This window comes from Sceloporus undulatus, chromosome 5 (genome assembly GCF_019175285.1).
Source record: "Sceloporus undulatus isolate JIND9_A2432 ecotype Alabama chromosome 5, SceUnd_v1.1, whole genome shotgun sequence".
NCBI lineage: Eukaryota > Metazoa > Chordata > Lepidosauria > Squamata > Phrynosomatidae > Sceloporus > Sceloporus undulatus.
In genome coordinates, this window is record NC_056526.1 from 42764346 (window position 1) to 42777908 (window position 13563).

A 13563-nucleotide genomic window follows, 5' to 3' on the forward strand; every position below is an offset into this window, starting at 1 on the left:
TATAATCTGAAGGAAGTTAAGTATACCTGGTGTATTTATGTCATCTCCAAGAATCTGACAGTGTTTATAGAATTGGAATATAATAAGTGTCTCTGTTTTGATTGTCCACTGATCAAGCTAGGAAAGATATAAAACAATGATGGCAAACCTATGGCACGAGTGCCAGAGGTGGCCCTCAGAGCCCTCTCTGTGGGCACACATGCTGTCACCCTAGCACAGAGTTTGCCAGAGTTTCTTACTAGAAAGCCAGAGGGACGTGGCACTTTGCAATAAATAAGTGGGGTTTGGGTTGCAGTTTGGGCACTCAGTCTGTAAAAGGTTCACCATCACTGATATAAAACAAGCTAAGAGGAGATATTGACCAGACTGCCTCCACTGTATGAAGAATGCTGTTGCTAACAGCTGTAATGTTTAGGTGATAACTACCCAGACATGCTGATGGAGATAGACCATGCTATGAAAAGAGAGTATCTCTGCTCTCAGATATGCCATGCTAAGTAGATAAAGACATAAAGAGACCTCAACAGAGACAGATTAGCTGACAAATGGCAAAGGACCCTTAATCTCTTATCTAAAGAAATGGGGTGGGGAACCATCCCAATTTCACTGCACTTGTGCAATTACTAATTAACCTAAAGGTTGCATTTTTGACAGGCTTGAGTAAGATTTCTCAAAGCACCTGCTGTTTTCTTTTTTTAAATAGTTTTATAGCAGGACAGAAGTCCATGTAGCTCCTGGTCAGATTCTGAGGTGATGTTAGTTCCACCAGGCTGGCTTCTTCTGTTCTCTCCATAACCCCACAGAGTTATAACTTTAAACTGGATACCAGCCTATGGTTCTAATTTCTCTGATTACAGTAATCCTTTTTAAAAAAATATTTTTATTAAAGGTTTTCCCATAAAAAAATACAAACAAGAAAAAGAGTAAACAGAAGAAAAAGAGAATAAAAAAGAAAAGAAAAATTTAGATTGACTTTCAATTTTCTTAGTGATGGTTATATGTGGTATGTAAAGTCTTCTCCAGGTGAAACAATATCATGCCCACAACAGACAGAACATGTAATAAATACATTATCTCATGCACATAGCACACAAACCCATATTTTCTGGCGTATAAGACAACTTGGGTGTATAAGACAACCCCCAACTTTTCCAGTTAAAATATAGAGTTTGGGATATACTCGCCATATAAGACTACCCCTCTTCCAACGCACACCAAATTAAAAAAAAACCCATCAGATTTGATTTTAATATGGTAATTTTAATACAAATACTTATGACATGCAGGTACTTAGCAGGAAAACATGTTGTATACAAAGCCTGCTTGGATTGGTCAGCTCTCCCTGCCTGCCCAGCCCTCCCTGTCTCCAAGACTATCAGAGCGGTAGCGCAAACATGGCTCTTTTTTTCATACCCCGGGCATCCCGGATGCCTGCAGCTTGCTCCACCCTTGTTATGGCCAGCCAAGAGCAGGTCTCAGAGGATGAGGAGGAGGATGTGGCTCCTCCAGTGCAAGGGGAAATTGAGGCTACACCAGGTGCTAATCCTGCTCTGCCAGATCCCAGCCCTGATCTCCCAGCCCCAGAGAAGGAGGTTCAGCCAGGTCCTAGTGCTGGTGGGATTCCTCTTGTGGTACAGCAGCCTAGTGGTGACTCTGGGAAGGAACCATACCTGCAGGTTCCTTCCTTTAGACAACGCAGGGCTGAGAGTGCTTGCGTACATAGATCCAGGAGGATTGTGGAGAGGCAATTAGCAAATCATCCTCAGCAGGCATGGGGGAGAGCGTCTCCTACTTAATGAGCAGGGAGACGCCAACTCAGTGCTGGAGTTTATTGCAGTATCCTTCTGGGTGATTACTGTCAGCACTGGCTCCTTGCTTCCTTGAACCCTTGTTTGCCTTGGACCCTTGACTTCTGAACGGACTGGACTCTTGATACCTTCTGGCTGCCCTGACCTTGGACTGAACTGACTTCTGTGGACTCTGGAATCCTGACCCTGGCTTTGTTGTTGGTGTGCTTCTTGTGGACTAACCGAAAGGTCTGTAGTCTGCCTGTTAGCTTCTTTCTTGCTACAACACCCTTATCAGTGTTTGTTTGGACTTGTGCTGGTCGTAGTCCAGGACAACCCTTCACTTACACCTTCTCAGTGAGGTGCCCCCTCATCTCATCATCGGGACTGCATTAGTCACTTCTTACCACGAATCCTGGTGAGTGGATTTTCTTCTACCGTACTTGTACAGTGCTGCCTTTGCTGCTTTCATGCGGTTGCCACATATGGCGGGGATGCGGCCACGGCCATTTTTGAGCTCTCCCTACCATATGTGGCAACTGCAGATTCTCCAGTCCGGCTCGGAAGTTTCAGCACCTGCCCTATAAGATGACATCCACAATATAAGATGACCCTCGACTTTTGAGAAGATTTTCCTGGGTTAAAAAGTAGTCTTATATGCCAGAAAATACAGTATTTCATGTTGATGCTGGATACTTCATTTAGTTCCCAATCTGCATCAGCTCTCTGAGTAGAGAGACCCCACTTCTCTTTTCTGCTCTTTTTTTAATGATATCTGAAATCCCGTTTTCTTCTCCAGTATGATTCTCCAGAATTGCCTTTCTCTCTCCTGTATTAAATCTCCTGAATTCAGTAGATTCCTGGCAGTCACACAGTTCCTCTGTGTTCTCTGAGGCTGAAGGGATAGATAGGGACATCTTTTTTCATCTCCATAGCTTTCCTTACAACTTGGGTCCCATTGTTTCCTTTGGCATCCTTCTCTACCGATAAGCTTCAATTTCTCCATAAATTCCACTCCAGCTTTTATTTGTCACCAACCCTTTGATTTCTCTCACTTCCTTAAAAAATTCTCCCCAGGTTGCCTGGATTTCTGGGCTTTCAAAACCTTCTTCCAGGCATCCCTAATTTTCATTAAACCTTGACATCATTACTGTTCAGACAATTCTTTTGTATAGTCCAGAAGCTGATTTTGCTTATGTTCATGTCAATATGGTAGAAATGTCGAATGGTAGCAATGCTTATCTGCTTCTCACACTCTTCAAATGTAGACAAATTGCTTCTCATCCTTGCTACCAATATTCTTATTTTTCTTGTCTTTTATTTATAATTTAATTCCTTTTATTCTTCAGTTTCTCTCAGTTAAGGCCTTCCAATTTATGCCTCTTTGCCAGTCCAAACTAAGTTTGGCCAGCAATCACCATGTAAGGAATCCATTCCTGCAGCAGCTATCTATTGCAACTCCATTCAGTCTACTATTCCAACATGGAAATCCTCAGATTATTCAGTTGTAGGCCAAAGTGCATGTGGTTTCTCTTAAAGACAAGATTTGTCTTTTTTTTTTTTTTTTTTAAGAAAGCCAGGACAGGGCTAATCATCCAGGTGGGAACATTGGCATGGGTAGTGCATGGCTTTAAGTCTGCTCTCCAGGGTTAAGATCCCTCTGTTCCTTTCACCAGTGTTCTAATCTAGATCAGGTACCATAAGTTGGTTATGTTTGAAAGATGAGGTGAGTGGAAATGTTATTTAAAGGCCTTTATATGTAATTTGACCCTTAAATCTTAATTACACAGTACATGAAATATGCAGCATGCAATTTGAAGTCAGTCTGTTCTATTTTCTTGACACTAATAGAGTTCTTTTCTTTTTTTAAAGCCCATATTTGTGTGTGGGGGGGTGCCCACACACACATGCATGCATGTGAATTCTGGAATGAAAACTTACCGGAGAGGAGCTTTACATCTTCCCCACCCAACATGTGATGGTGCTGAACTAGATCAGGATTGTACATGCTTACTTGTGAATTAAAAAATAGTGATGTAAAACTATGTGCTATGTTAATTTAACATAGCATATTTTTGCTTACTGGGTACTTAACATAGTCTGCCCTTCAAATTCAAACTTTGATTATAGCTTAACGACAGACCCCTAACTCTTTCTATCACACGGATGACTAATGTGAAAGCTGGAGTTGATGACATATTTGCTCTAGGGATCAGTTCTTCAATCTGTTCTTCACTAGACTTAGTGCTTTAAATGTGATTCTAGCTTTCCTATTCTAAGGACCACAAATAACAGCTCTTTGTGTCCTCATTATGGAGTATGCTTAACTGTATACAGTGCAAGGTATTTTAGAGTAAACTACCAAGAGGGTCCTAAATCAGAACAGAAATGCATGAGTTTGGACTGCATTATATTTTGCATTTCTACTGGTGAGAATGGTGCTGGTATTTGTTAGATGAAAATCACCTATGCAGGCTAGTGTGATTTTTAAAGTCATCAAAAGGGGGCCATACCTAAAGGATTGTGAATGACATGAATGGAATTAAGATGCATGTTTTTAAAAATGCATCAATGAATACTGAGCAACATCAGAATCACAAATGGTCAAGAGACAGAAAAGTTAACCTTTCCTCGCCAGTCTTGATAAAAATCCTTATGCTCTTGTATTCTTCCATATGTTTTCACTTAAATCCAGGAACAGTTTGGAGGGGTGCAAGGAGGGAATTAAAATGTATCCTCCATTCCATGAAAATAAATAAAAATACAAAATCCTCAAAACAGCAATAACTTTATTGGCCAGTAAAATGCAGAAAATACATCATGCAAGCTTTCAAAGCTTCCTTGGCTTCTTCATCGGGAAAAGATATTTAAAAATCACCCAGGAGAATAAGGGTGATGATGTTAAAGTCACATACCTACATCTTGTCTCAAGTACTAGTCTTTTGTCAGTTAAGATGATATTGAGGGATATCAAACGTAGGTCTGTGACTCTAACATCATCACCTTTCTTCTCCTATATGATTTTTAATATCTTTGCCTGATGAAGAAGCCAGTAAAGCTTCAAAAACTTGCATGATGTATTTTCTGCTTAGTAGTTGGCCAATAAAGTTATTGCTTTTTTGTTGATTTTTATATTTTGTTGTATTTTGCTGCATGGCCAATGTAGCTACCCCTGAATATGCCTCAATTCTGTGGGTTCCGTGGACCACCACCACTACCACCACCATCACATTAATTGCCTTCATAGATTATAATCACATTTAGCTTTACCAAATGCAGTAAAGCTTTCTCATCATGCTTGCAGGCATTATTCTGATTCCTCAATGTGTCATGCTTGACCAATGCATGTTTAATATGTATAAATTAACTTTTCCTAGTGAACTTCAGTATGCCAACTATAGATAAATCTACATATTGAATCTGTCTTAATTTTTAAAAGCAGAGTGACACCTGCAGTTATAAGGTTGGCTATATAAAATACAACAGACAGTTTAAAACTGCCTGCAGTGGAATTAGATGGAATATGTTTTTTTTAAAAAAAATGCAGAAAATGAAATTTGTTCTGTCAAATTCATTCAAAAGGAGAAGCTTTAGACTTGCATCCTATACCCACTCCCCTAGGAATAAGCCCCACTAAAGTTGGTGGGGTGTACTTTTGAGAATATGGCACTGTTAGTGACTTGTCATGTAACAAAATATGTGAGGTAATATGACATAGGTTTGTATCATATTTATTATGTCAGATGTGTCACTGGTGTGTATGTGCATAGTGACTGGCAAGAATGGAATAATTGACAAATGCATATGTGCATATGGATATCAATTGGCTGTGATAATAAAAGGGGATGGTATGATTTTGAATAATGTGGTATAAGATGAAAAGGGCAGATAGGTACAGGTAATTGGAATGGGCACTGAGGAAAAGGAAGCTGTGAGAAGGATTGTGGTTATGAATTTAGAAAAAATCTTATCTGGGATTGATGATATGATAGCATATCTATCTGTAGTAGAATACTGATGACCAGCTATAACCTCTAGCCCAATGTTTATGTGCTAAAGGCTGCTGAGGAGTCAGATATAGTTATATAACATCCCGAGACTTTAGATAATAAAATATTCTTGTCTCCTTTCATAAAACTTGTGTATTGTTTGGTCACTTCAGTAAGAGTATTAGTAGAGGCTAATAGTCAAATATACCACTGTTTTATGCTTGTGACACTGAGAACTGAATCTATGGAAAGATGCTGTTGGCATAATTCAAATAGCAGAGAGTATGTAGATATTTGCTTTTGCTTTCATAGACTGAATTACTGAAAAAAAATTGTGGGAGTAACCCTGAGATGTTTGTTAGCATGCAGCAAACTAGGCTGGCATGTGGGAAATGCCTTTTCAGTTTTCTGTGGAGTTTTGAAGTTTAGGGTTTCATGAGACTTCATTATTGTCTGAATACATAGCAGTAGAAGCTAAGGAGAGATGGGTTTTATCATATATATACGGTATATATGTATTTCAAAATATATGTTTGAAAGTACCACTTATTTTTGAATATTAAACACAGGAGAAGATATGAAACAAGTATTAGATGTTGGATGTTGATTCAGCAGGGAGACAGCCCTAAGATCTAAGGAAAAACATACTGTGGTAGGAGAGAAAAATAATATATCCACCACTTTGATTTATATTAAGCTACTGCTTTGTCGTCTTTTTGCACAGTGTTCAAAATGTCTTCTAAGATTATATTTTTAAAAGAACGTATCTTGCTATACAAATGTAGATAAAGAGTAAATCTAGCTAGCATACATCAATAGACAGGAAGGATTTATAATCTGGATATGCTGCTTTACAATTCTATGAACAATGTATTATATCCTTTAAACTGCAGGCCCTGCAAAGATCACCCTGTCATTCTAGTAATTTGTGCAAGATTGCTGGTTTCTATGGCAACATATAATGTAGTACCACTTCACTGTCAAAATAATTTAATCTAGTAACACATTAAATGTTTCTAAAATGAATTTATGAACACACAGCAGATAAGCAAGCATTTTAAAATGTAGAATTATACCAGTGAGTCACACATTGAAGCATGTCAAACTTATTTAGGTGAGAACTGAACTGTAGATTTAATCTTTGTCAGTGGTCCAATATTACAGTACACACATACACTGACATACCATTTGGATACTATCTGGTAATATTTGTTATTGCTGTTGTCAAATCAGCTTCATCTCATGGCGACCCTGTGAATAAGAATATCTCCATGTTTTCCTATCCTCAGTCTCTCTTCTCAGGTCCTACAGGTTCAGACCCATGGCCTCCTTTATTGAGTCCATCCATCTGGCTTGGGGGTGCAGTGGTTAAATGCCCAGACTGCAGCCACTCACTCATAAACTGCAAGGCTGCAACTTCAATCCTAGCCAAGGGCTCAAGCGCGACTCAGGCTTGCATCCTTCCAAGGTGGCTAAAATGAGTGCCCAGTTTATTGGGGGCAGTTAGCTCACACATTGTAAACTGCTTAGGGAGTGCTTAAGTGCACATAAGCGGTATAGAAATGTACTTGCTATTGCTATTTCTACTGCCCTCTACCTTCCCCAGCATCATTGAAGTTTGTCGTATTGGCTTTGCTCCTGTGATAGTCGCAGGATATATCTTTAAGAAAGTGGATCTTATTGCATTTCCTTGTTGCCAGGGAGTATGCAGCCTGTTTGCAACCCGGACTTCCCCGGACTCCTCCCGCATCTTTTCAAGAATGGGATTTTCCCATTTTTGAAAATATGTTGCAGAAAACCAGCTTGCAAACAGGCTGCATACTCTCCAGCGATGGAGAAATGTGATAATATCCGCCTTCTTAAAGTTATATCCTGCGTCTATTGCAGGAACAAAGCCAATGCGATAAACTCCATTGTCTTTTTTAATGAGTTGCGCCTTCTTATGATGTGGCCAAAGTACCACTCAAATCAGTCATCTTGGCTTCCAGGGAGAGTTCAGGTTGGATCTGTTCTAGGACCCATTTGTTTGTCTTTTGGGTTGTCCATGGTATCTTAGCACTCTTCTCAAGCACCACATCTCAAATGGGTTGATTATCCTCCTGTCCTCCTGCTTTTTTCCACTGTCTGCCTCTCATGGGGAATACAGTGGCTTGGACAACTCTGACTTTAGTGTTCAACTATATATCTTTACCCTTTAAGATTTTGTCTAGTTCCTTAATAGTGGCCCTTCTGGTAATATATAGGTATTTAAAATATGATTCTGTAGTTGAGTATTGTTTAGTTAGTACAGTGGGCCCCTGGTATTAGCTGAGGTTTGGTTCCAGGACACCCTGTGGATATAAAAATCCATGGATGCTCAAATCCCCTTAAATACAATGGCATAGTAAATTGGCGTCCCTTATATAAAATGTCAAAAATCAAGGTTTACTTTTTGAAATTTATATATTTTTAAAAATATTTTTAAGCTGTATGTAGATGTATGGATACAAAATCGGTAGATATGGAGGCTGAGTGTATAGCCGTTATTTATGTGTTGAATGGAATATAATTTAAATAACATCTAGTAAAGGTGAAATAATTAAAAAAATTATTTTGTTCTTATAAATTGTTAACCTATTCTTTGGTTGCCACCACAAGGAATATATAGTAAAGCCAGATATTATACACTGGTAGTATTTGTGTAAGTTTATGTGCTTTAGGGCACTTTTATTGGTATTTTCCTCCTCCTGCCTGGCAACAGGCTCATTTTATCATCCAACTCTACATTGGCAAATTTTCACTTTCCCATCTTGGCTGCTTAGCTCCATATGATATGGTATAAAAATCTTTCACCATTTCTTATCTAGCAGTTATGGAAAAGATTATGCTATTTATAAAACCAAAATAATTCTAATACATTTTAAAATAATATTTGTTATTTGTTGCATGCCTTCAAGTCATTTCTGTTTTTTGCTAACCCTATTACAGGATTTTAATGGCAGAATTTGCTCAGAGGGAGTTTGCTGTTGCCTTCCTTTGAGGGTGAGAGCATGTGACATGCCCAAGGTCACTGAGCAGGGATTCTAACCTTGGTCTCCTATTGCTCGATTCCAACACTCAAACCACTAGACCATGCTGCCTCTCATGTTATATGGATTTACCAGATTGTTTTACATGGGAGTAAATTCAACTGCACTCTGTTTGAACACATTTTTAAAAAATCTTATGTATGTAATAAGTAAAAGAAAAAACAATATGCACTTCTGTTAATGAATTGCACAGTTGATTTTTGGAAATTTTATTCTTTTCTGTCATCAGAGGCCGTCTTCAACAAATGTGTCACCAACTGAAGAAGAAGAAGAAGATGGAGGGGAAAATAGTTGTGGACCTACAGGTTTGTGGGAAGCACTGACACCCTGTAATGGATGCAGGAATCTTGGATTTTCCAGTCTTACACAGGTAACTTATGCTATTTTTTTCAGTTGACAGTAATATATTGTATAACATTGGACCTTTTACTCCAGTTTTCATTCTTTTTTCATTTCTGCTTCTTTTATTCCTTCAAAAATAAATTACTATATTAGAATTCATTCAGTCTCACAGTGCAATTTCTATATGTTTTATATTCTGTATTCAGAACGTAGTCTCAACTCCTACAAGAGGGTGCATTGGCTTGATAACCTAATATCTCGTCCTCCACTACTGAAAATGTTTTTTTTCTTTTATCTTGTATTCATTGAAATTGTCTGGAGACTTATTCAATAAAGTTGTATTGATATTGATAACCTAATATCAGAAAATTATTTCAATAACATCACATTATTGAATCATAGAATCATATTGAATAAAATTATTCTGGAAATTGGAGAAAATTTCTGCAAATTATCTTCTTTGTCTCTGAAAGATTAAATGATACAGCTCTGCATGCATTAATAAGCAAATCCAGTAACTGGTACCCTCTGGAAGCCTGGTTACTTTCCATTTCTTGATCTGTTTATTCTATATGTATGGGGAGAGTGATCATGTCTTGGAAAGAGTCAACAGACGACTGTGATTTTAAATTGTGAAAATGGTTTGTAATACTTTGAGCTGTTTTACAACTCTTTGCAAAGAGAATGGGTTCTCTTACTTCACCTTTACTTACTTTATGAGACAACGGGCCCTTGGTATTTGCTGGGGTCTGGTTCCAGGACCCCAAATGGATGCCAGAATCTGTGGATGCTTAAGTGCCATTATATATAATGGTGTGGTGAAATGGTGTCCCATGTATTAAATAGCAAAATCAAGGCTTGCTTTTTGGAATTTAAATCTTTTTGGAATATTTTCAAGCCATGGATGGTTGAATCCATGGATAAAGAATCAATGGATATACTATTCACATGGATTGATTGGACCAGCTCTCTTGTTTTTTGGATGATTATCTTACACAGTTATGATAGGAAAGCCGGAAAGCCACTTGCTTGTTCGTATGGAAAATCAATATTCTTGAAGTATCTCCAATTGCTTTAGTTTTCAGTCACATTTCAGAGTGCTGATTAGGAACTGTAATGTGTATATCCTGGGTATGCAAGAGAGAGCTTTCTTGATGGCTGCTCTCGGGTTTTACTGAGGTCGGCTAGGCTGGATTCCCTGATGTTGATGTTCTGCTGACAGGCAAGACCTTTTTATTCAAGTGAGCCTTGACCTGACCTTGGCTGATACAAGAACATTTTTTTTAATTGGATAGGTGCTGTATTTTCATTTTACTGCTGTTTTTAAAATGGCATTGCAAAATTGTATGACTTTATTCGTTCTATGTAGTATTCTATTTTATTGTAAGCTTCCTCCAATCTCATTTCTGGTAGAAAGGTTGGATACAAATAAAATAAATAAACTTAATAGTGTATCTGTTCCTCTTCTACTACTGTGTATCCTTATGTTTTTCTAATGTGCCACTATATCTACTTACTAGACATTTCATATAATCGTAGAGCTGGAAGAAACCACAAAGGCCAACCAGTTCTTAGCCATCCATTCTGCTTTGCATTTTCATCTTTATATGACACTGTATTTTTTTCAGTGCTTTATCCCAAATTGTGTGTATTTCCCCCCTGCTTATACATAATGCCCTATATTTTATTATTTCCTTAATATTCTCCCTTTTAAAAAAAAACTTTGCTACAGAAAGCTGATGTATCAGAAGAACATTTTCACTAGCAGGACTGAGTTTTATCAGTTTTCCTCTTCCCCTAAAGAAAAAAAAATCATCTCACTGGTAGGAAGGAGCATTCTAAATAGAACTGTGCCCAGGAATGCTTGGAAGGCACTGGAATGATAAGCTGTATCCAAAACCATGTATTTCATCTTGTACTTTCTATGAATGGAGTGCCCTACAACTCTTTGCCAAGAACTGATGGTATACTTCAAGGTCTAACACTAGTGGAACTGGAACTTTCTTCTGTTCTGCATCCTGCTACTGCTGTCTTGTAGTTCCAAAAATTGCTCCAAACAGCTTCCCAGATACACAGGGCAGGTTTTTTAGGGAACAAGAGGGGACTAGGAAGAAAGATCACTGATTTTTCCAGAAGAATGGAATCCAGAAGTAAACCATTGCAGCTGGTCATATCATCATGTATTTGATATACTACTGAACACCTGGCTTGAAATAATTATTGTTGTTATTGTTACTACCCTCGAGTCATGGTGACCCCAACTATGGTGACCCTTGAATGAACATCTCCACCACCCCTGTCCTGCACGCCTGCTTAGGCCTGCATACACAGGCCCATGATTCCCTGATTGAGTCCAGCCCATCTGGTGTGTGATCTTTCTCTCTTCTACTACTTTTATCTTTCCCTAGCATTATTGCATTTTCTAATGAGTCAGCGCCTTCTCACAATGTGACCAAGCTATGGACAACTTCCAGTTTGATTATCTTGGCTCCAAAGAGATTTCAGTTTTCATCTCTTTGAGGACCCATTTGTTTGTCTTTTTGGCTGTCCATCCTCAGCACTCTTCTTCAGCATTACGATGAGTTAATTTCCTTCTTCTTATGTGCTTTCTTTCAGTGGTCCAGCTGTCATATCTGTAATGGGGAATACTATGGCTTGGACTATTCTAACTTAGTGCTCATCTCCTTTTTCTCTTGTATATCTTGACACTTCAGAATCTTTTCTAGTCTTTCATAGTTGCCTTCCCATTCAGAGCCTTCTTCTGATTTCTTGACTCAGGTCACCTTTTGATCTCAATATTTGAGCCAAAGTGTTGGAACTCGTTCTCTCTGTTCATTATTTTTTTGTTTTCTTTATATTCAGCAGTAAGCCTGGCCTTGCATTTTCTATCTTGACCTTCCTTAATAGTTGCTCTATGTCTGTGATGTTTTCTGCTATTAAGATGTATTTTTTGTATACCTGAGATTTTTTGATATCCCTTTCTCCTCTGTGTTCACTCCTCCTCCTCTGGTATCCAACCTGCCTTCTCTCATCTCTTGTCCTCCTCTCTCCTCTCTCTCCATCTATTATATATATATATATAATATATTTCAGCATATAAGTTGAACAGATAGGGTGAAAAGGATACGGTCTTGCCTGGACCCTTTGCCAACTGAGAACCAGTCTGATTCTCCATGTCTGTTATAACAGTAGCCTCTTTTCCTAAGTATAGATTCTACATACAGTATTACCAGATATGGAGGCTTCCCATGGTCTTTAGGGCCCCTCTCCTTCAGGATCTTGCAGTCAATCAAGAAGCAGGCAAGAAACAACAGGCCTGCCAAGAAGAAGAGCCCTCCTCCCGCCCACACATCTTGGGAGGGGAGAGAAGCTTACTTGCTAATTAGCTTACTTGCTGTTTCACCGCTATGATCCTGTGGAATAGTGGTATATAAATAAAACAAATTAATTAATTATTAAGCAAGGCATGATGTGTTATGTATTGTTAATCTGAATTTGGAAAAAGCTTTGATCGTCCACGGAAAAGCGGTTTATACAAAAATAAAGCTATTATGAATTATGTATTATTATTATTAAAGGCTTTGGCTCTATGAAACACATGCTGGTTTTTTAAAAACTTCTCGGTGTGGCTCCATAAGCCATCATATTTTTGGGTTGTGGTCCCTAGTGCCTTTTCCTTTCCTGGACTCTGCTGCACTGCACCTTGGGATTTAGTCTTTCCAGGCATAGTTGGAGACTGTGGTGCAGAATTTTGAGCATAATTTTGTTTGGCATGGAATTAGTTCTATGGTACTATAGTTTGCTTGCCGTCTTTTGTGTCTCCTTTTTGTGGATGGGGATGAATATTGAGTATATTCCATTTTTTTAGCCACTGTTTTTATTTTTCCATATTGGTGGACATAGTTGGTGTAGCACTAGAATTAATTCTGCAGTGTGGATTGTAGTAGTTCAATTGCAATATCAGCTGTTCAGGGTGCTTTATTTCCCCCCCATTTTCCTTACTCAGCTTCCCCCTCACTATACTGACTATATCTATATCTATATCCAGAATAGATATAGTACACACCAAATACATATATGTTGGGTGTGTACTATATATAATCTATACATATATATATACACCACACACAAACACACATATCACAACACACCACACACACAAAATATGTCAACATACACACACACTATACTAGGAAGGAGTAGTGAAGAAAATCAAGGAAGAAATTGGAAAGGCAGTTTCAAAATTGAACATTAAGAAAACAAAAAGAATGACCACAGATTATTTACATAGGCCTGATACAGACAGGCCAAAATAAAGCTGCTTCAAGTCACTTTGGAGGCATGCTGTTTAAATGATACATGCGTCCTAAGAGTCCA

The 13563-nt window shown here is 38.3% G+C and overlaps 1 protein-coding gene across 7 annotated transcripts in view; it reads left to right on the top strand.

The window, feature by feature from the left end:
- Nucleotides 1–13563, top strand: part of ANKS1B (ankyrin repeat and sterile alpha motif domain containing 1B) — a 448976-nt gene that overhangs the window by 96571 nt on the left and 338842 nt on the right. For all 7 annotated transcript variants that reach the window (XM_042467953.1, XM_042467951.1, XM_042467950.1 and 4 more), the window contains exon 9: nt 9074–9214. In XM_042467953.1, coding sequence (XP_042323887.1) covers nt 9074–9214 — 141 coding nt within the window. The remainder of the gene's footprint in view (nt 1–9073; nt 9215–13563) is intronic.